General features: G+C 28.9%; 1 protein-coding gene across 1 annotated transcript; it reads right to left on the bottom strand.

Annotated features, from left to right (window-relative positions):
* Positions 1-499: 499 nt before the first annotated feature.
* Positions 500-5,371, bottom strand: LOC124946527 (kynurenine/alpha-aminoadipate aminotransferase, mitochondrial-like). The gene is made up of 8 exons (XM_047487308.1): positions 4,994-5,371; positions 4,642-4,829; positions 4,014-4,184; positions 2,890-3,150; positions 2,556-2,735; positions 1,578-1,704; positions 1,198-1,406; positions 500-925 (listed from the first exon to the last, which is right to left on the bottom strand). Exons 1-8 carry the CDS (start codon positions 5,100-5,102, stop codon positions 851-853), a joined length of 1,320 nt encoding a protein of 439 aa, XP_047343264.1. The 5' UTR covers positions 5,103-5,371; the 3' UTR covers positions 500-850.
* Between the last annotated feature and the right edge of the window lie 1,816 nt (positions 5,372-7,187).

Here is a 7,187-nt window from a genome sequence, read left to right as displayed (position 1 = left end):
GTGAGAGTGTGCACGGTGTTATTCTCGTATCGTATCGTATCTCCTCCTTCATAAAAGTAACTCTTTTCCTTTCTATCGCGTTTACCTTCATCCCCTTTCTCTCATCATTTCTTTTTTTTCTTTTTTCTGTCTTTTTCTATTTTCTTAAATGTCTCTTCCTCATCTCTTCTCTTACTTTTCTTTCTTTTTACGCTACGTTCGTTTATTAACTAAACGAACTTATTAACGATAAAAGAAAAAAAAAAAAAAAATCAAACTATAACGACGCTTAAACAATTTTCAATTTATTAACAAAACTCAATCGTAAAATGATATAATACTTAATTATCTTAATAGATTATCTTAAATACTTATGCTTTATTGTGTCGTTGGAAAACAATGTAAATAAGAAAAAGAACCATTATACATTGTAATCTCGAGGCATAATCAACGAGGACTGTAATAGAAATATATCGTTGAAATTATCAAAACACTCGGATACCCTTATTTGCAATGAATCAAGTTGATATTGAGAATAATGAAAATCATTATTACAAATATTCTTGATCGTACAGATGTCGCTACCTTACGAGGTTCATCGTTTCTTGATTTACTCAATCGGTAAACGAATGATTGGGTGTCTTGAGAAAGCTCCCTTTTTTATCGACTGACAGTAATAACCCCCTATGGTCGATAAAATATATGATACCATTTCGTCCATGATTTTCTTCATTACTCCATCAGGATAAACAGATGAATTTATATCAATCCGTGTGTCGTAAGATGTCTTAGAACGGAATAGCTCGTATTGATAAATATCATGATCATAAATATCAAAAAATGAATTCATTCGTGATCAACTCTCTCATTGTCATGAATTTAAATTCTGCAAAGCATCATTGTCGGCCAATTCCGTTCTTATTAAATTTGCCAACCTTTCCATTGCCTGTATAACACAGAAAATATATTTTATTATATTTTTCATCGATCAATTTATCAATAATATTTTAATAAAATTTATCGTTCAATTGAGATTGCAAAGTTTCAACATTTTCGAAGTTTGTCCGACCGATGGTAAAAGAGGAATAATTTTTCTCAAAGATTACCAACCGATGGTAAAGAAAAAAATTTCTCTTGGAAATTACCAATCAATGGTAAGAGATCGATTGAACGTAAATAAGTTTTTGTCATTAACACATACAATTGAAAAATACCTACCAGATTCATTTCTTCATAGGATGCTTTCGAAAAACTTGCTCTTATGGCATTAGAAGGTTTTGATGGATCCGTTGTGAAGGATGCACCAGGTGCCATGATAACTCCTTTAGCTATACCTTTCTGCATCATCATTTGCCACGTATCATTGATACCTCGTACTTTGATCCATAAAAAGAATCCACTATTTGGTATGGCAAAATCGACCAATCCTATAAAATTTCAATTCTTTCAAATCGACTCTTTTTTTTCTTATTCCAAAATTATAATCAATATATTATAATAATTATAATCAATACATATTATATATAAATATATATTGTTTTGATTATAATTTTTTTTAAACAAACAAAAAGATTCATAAAATCTTTCTTAAAACTTACCGTTCAAATGTTTTTTAACAAGAGACACTATAACATCTCTACGTTCCTTGTAGAAATATTTTATACGATTCATATGATTCATCATACCCTCGTATCCCCATATCTTGAAAAGCTTGTATAGCATCACCTAAAAGTTACGAATACAAATTATCAGTATCGTTTTTTCCTGAATTATAAGTTTCACGATAACCTATTGATAACATTTTATAGTCGTGATAAGAATCGACACGCGCCATCGTCTCTCTCTCTCTCTCTCTCTCTCTCTTTCTCTCTCCCCCTTTCTCTCTCTCCCTCTCACACACCCCTTTTCTCTCTCCCCTTATTTTTCATTTTCTAGTTGATTTATTTTATATTAAAACTGATAATTAAGCGTGCTAAAATTCTCAATATCTCAAAAGCATTTCGTCATCTTACGAGCTGAGTAAATAATATTTACATATTGGCGTACGCTTTTAATTTATCAAGCATTTATCAAAATGTGTGTCTGAGTATCTGTGTATGTATTTACATATATCATTATCCATTTTTTAATAATTTTACATATAATTAAATATATAATTAAAACTCTCGGAAATAAAAAAAAAAGAAAAGAAAAAAAATGAAAAAGAAAAGAAAAGAAAAAGGAAAAAGAAATTATCTATTTTATAAGAATATTAACAATTTCGATTGAAATAATTTCTAACGTACCGTATCAAGATAATTCAAAGTCGATCTATTTTTTTTCTTTTTTTTTTTTTTTTAGATCCAAGGTATATAATATACATTTTTTTATATACGATAAATGAGAATTTGATGATTAGATATGTAAAGAAAAAAAAAAAAAAAAGAAAAAAAAATGATATGAAATTGAAAGAAAAGATTAATCCGTTCATATTATATAACGATATCAATGATATTTAGATTGAAATAATTTCCCGTGATGTTTATACCATCTTAGGATATGAAAAATTTGAGAGAAATAAATAAATATATACCAACCTGAGATAACGAGGGTGCATGCAGGTGACTACTTTGTAAGTGAAGTTCAATACTGGCTAAAAGAGGCGCTGGGGCTGTTATAAAGCCTATTCTCATGCCGCTGCTAATGACTTTAGAAAAGGAATCTATCCTGATAACACGTCCTTCCGTATCAAGGGATAAAAATGATTTAGGTTTTTCCTGTAATCGATTAAAATGTTGAGTGATTTTTACCAAAAAAAAAAATAATAATAATAATAATAAAATGAAATAAAACATGAAAAAAAAATTATATATATATATTTGTGTGTGTGTGTGTGTGTGTGTTGTAACATTGTAGATGATTAATACTCACGTCACTATAATTTAAGAAACAATATGGATCATCGTCGAGAATTAGAAAATCGTATTCGCAGGCCAATCTGTAAATTTCTTTTCTTCTTTCGAGTGGTATAATAACACCAGTTGGATTACTACCCGTAGGATTGATATACATAATTTTCGGCATTTTTTTACCCGAAAGTATTCGCTTTCTTAAAATTTCTCTCATCTCTTCCGGTATTATTCCATGATCGTCTTCTGAGATTGGTATTAATTCTGCCTGATGAGGCGTCACCTTTTTATAATCGAATAAATCATAAATAATATATTTAAATATTAAATAAAATGATTATGAGAGAAAGAGAGAGAGAGAGAGAGAGAGAGAGAGAAAGAGAGGGAGAGAGAGAGAGAGAGATAAGAAATGTTTACATTAATATATATTATTGTGTGTTAGTTGTTGGCACTCTGTATTATCACTTTGATTGCACAAATATCAAAATCATGATATTATATAATTCCCATAATATTTAATATATCAGAAGTAATGTCAAGGGAAAAAGAGGAAAATAGAAAGGGAGATAGAAAGAAAGAAAGAAAGAAAGAAAGATAAAGAAGAAGAAAGAAAGAGATAGCGTCACGTTTGATCGTTGATTAATCTCTTTGAAATATGAAAAATCAAGGGAACGTATATGTTTACGGATAAATTAATTGCCGATAAAAATATGGAAAATGTATTATCACGGCACGCGCATGATATTGCATTAAAAGAAAGAAAAAGGAACAAGCATCTGTTTTACGAGACATGTATAATATATATATATACACATAAGTCATGTATAAGCGTGTTAAAGTTCGCTTTATCGTTAATCACGTGTCACGTTGGATCCTAATAATAATATATTATTATTATTATTATTATTATTATTATTATTATTATGTCATATAAAACATGTTATTTGACGTGACTCTTTAAATTTGTTCTATGATTTATAGCATTCAAAAAAAAAAAAAAAAAAAAGAAAAAAAAAAGAAAAAAAAAAGAACGACGGAGAGAAAAATGAAAGAAACACAGACGTAAAAAAAAAATATATATATATATATATATGTGTAAAATGAAATGAAAAAGGATGAATAGAATATTTTTATATCTATACTGACCACTACTTCGACTCCAGGATAAACAGGATCGGGAACTATTATTGGATCACCGGTACCGATCACAGATTCCAATGTCTTACTTAGACCATCCTGAGCACCGGCAACGATGACAATGTCGCGACTTTCCCAGAGGGGTGGTGCGTGCACCCTCCTTTGGAATTCCCTCAGGGTCTAAAATCAATTTAATGTCGAACGTCGTTAGACACGCGCTATGGCCAATCGTATTATTTCAAAGAAAGAAGAATTTGTGTGTAACGAGTCGATGTATTACATAAGCGACAATCTACTGCTAAAAGATGAATGCTTTAGTTAAAGCTCGAAATAATTCGATACATTTGCATAAATATTAGGAGATCTTATTTTCTCTCCATTTTTTCTTTTCTTTTTTTTTCTTTTTTTTTTTTTTCGTTTCCATCCCTTAAAATTTTTATACAATATTACATAATTCACATAAATATAACAAATATATCGTAGTAATGAATTTGCAATTGAAATTATTTTATAAGAGGAGAAGAAATTTCTTCTTCTTAGAGTTATAATTTGTCGCATATAAGATATTTTATAATTTTCATTTATATTTCTGTATTAATTTTCTAACGATAAATTTAAAGGAAATTCATGGAATTACCTGTAATAACGGAGGGTAACCTTGAGTAGGTATATATTGAAGGGCCTTGCTCAATTCACTTTCCTCCAGAGTAAAAGACGAACCATCGTATAGTTTGACGGAAATTTCGGTGAATGGAAATGTCTTTTCATTTGGCATACCCTCAGCAAGAGATACAAGACTATTTGGTGCTGAATACGCTATTTTTGCTGTGTACACAAATAAATAAATATATATATATATATACATATATATAATATATCATATTATACATATATATATATATATAGATGAATTAATAATATTTTATAATTATTAATTAACATGAAATTAAACGAATATTATAATTTCTCATAATTATTAATCGTCTTACTTAATTCCCTTGTTATCACTCCTCTTCTTCTTTTCGAAAGTTCTGTCTTATATGAAGAATAATTCATCGTAAGGCTGCTGCTGTTACTTTGTTTCACAGTGAACGACATAATATTTTCGTTGATTTTTATTAATCAATTAAGATCAAGAAAAGAAATGTATATATATATATATATATATATATAAAAAAAAATATATATATATAATATGTATGTATGTATATTAAACGATCTCGAATGAAACTAATATTAATTGGTATTAATAAAACGACGAATTAACACGTTAATCGAGAAAATTTTCAAGATAATATTAATATGAGGAAATAATTTTCTTTAATAAAAATTAAGATACAGTTTACTTCGTCATCTTGAGAGCAACCCTTTCCATATACTAACGTCGACTCCCGTTTCATCGGCTTATATATTTAGCGATAACATTGGTTGCGTCAGATAGTATTAATGTATTCGAATAAGAACGTCTCGAATATCTATGTATATGTATAATAATAATCGTCTGCAATCAAATCGAATGATAACCGATGTTATCCAATATTATCGTGAAAATTTTTTCAAAATGACAAATGAATAAAAACAAAAGTGAAAGTCGAGTTTTCTTTCTTATTTTTTTTTCATTATTTATTTGTTTTCTTTTCTCTGTGCAATTTTATTTTATTAGAGATTAAAATTAAATATTCTATCTCTCTCTCTCTCTCTCTCTCTCTCTCATTTTCAAATACATTTCTAATATGATTGACAGCTCGTTATCGGGGTTTTTATGTTAAAAAAAAAAAAAAAAAAGAAGAAGAAAAAAAAGGAAAAACGAAGAAAAAGAAAAGAGAGAAAAAAGAAAAATTTAGCCTGTTTATGATAGCGCTCGATTGTTTTATTTCTTCTTGCTATTGAATTAAATATAAGAGCCGATTATTATCGAATTTCATTAATTAAGATAATTTATCTTTTCATCGGTATTTATAAGCTCATAATATATTCTTTAGTCGATAATGTGACTTAGAGAAATTAGAAAATAGTTACGTTATAATGTCGAAGTTCATTATCACGTTTAACAGACAGAAAGACGTAAAGTGATGAAATCGAGTTCATGACCCATACATACATACAATAATACATTTGGTCTATCAAATGTTTTATAGAACGACGTCTAATATGAAATTGTAACCAACACTCGGTTAGATTAATCTCTCTCTCTCTCTCTCTCTCTCTCTCTGTCTCTCTCTCTTTGTCTCTCTCTCTTTCTCATTCGTTGTTTTTCTTTTATTTTTTTTCGTTTTTCCTCTCTCTCTCTCTCCCTTCTTTCTCCTAATACTATCATAGAGTGCCATAAGCGTTAGCAACACTTGCTACGATATTAAATTATTTTACGAAGGTCAAGTAACGATCGAAATAGAGGAACAATATCATGTTATTATCGTCATAGATAAGAGAGAAAGTATGGACGGGTGGATGTGTTCTAATAACAACGACGTTCAAGAAAAATGTCATGTACCTTTTTTTGCTTCCTTTTCTTTTTTCCTTTTCTTTTCGTTTCTTTTCTTTGTTTTTCTTTTTTTTTTTTTCTTTCTTTTTTTTCTTTTTTTTTGACGAAGATAAAACGTGGCAAACGAAGAGAAGATATTCAAAAAGAGAGAGAGAGAGAGAGAGAGAGAGAGAGAGAGCAACATTTTTTAATCGTTCGCTTTTAAGGGAAGGAAAAAAAAGAACGAAGGGAAACATGAACGGTGAAAGGAAAGCAAGCAAGCAAGTCTTCTTCTCTTGATTTGATTTTAGATCTTTTCCTTTTTCTTATCCTTTTACGACGTAATTAAAAGGACTCGGCTCAAAAAAAAAAAAAAAATAGAAAAAAGAAAAAGAAAAAAAAAAAAACGAAAAAAGAACGAACAAAAAACAAAAGAAAAAACAAAGAAAAAGGTAAGAAAGGAATAAAAAGGAAAAAGTAACAACTAATTAGCAATAACATTCGACGTAAGGTCATTGCGTTTATGAATAATAAATATTCGATAAAGATACGTATACATAGATAGAACAGAAATAATCTCTCTCTCTCTCTCTCTCTCTCTCTCTCTCTCTCTCTCTCTCTCTATTATCACAAGCATGCATACATTTGCATCATTATCCTTAATGAACTTTTTTTCATAAAAATAATTTTATTTCTCCATTCTTCTTTCTCCTTCCATCCTT

The sequence above is a fragment of the Vespa velutina genome, chromosome 2 (genome assembly GCF_912470025.1).
Source record: "Vespa velutina chromosome 2, iVesVel2.1, whole genome shotgun sequence".
Taxonomy (NCBI): Eukaryota; Metazoa; Arthropoda; class Insecta; order Hymenoptera; family Vespidae; genus Vespa; species Vespa velutina.
Note: the sequence above shows the minus strand (reverse complement) of the source record. Positions and strands in the feature narration are given on the sequence as shown.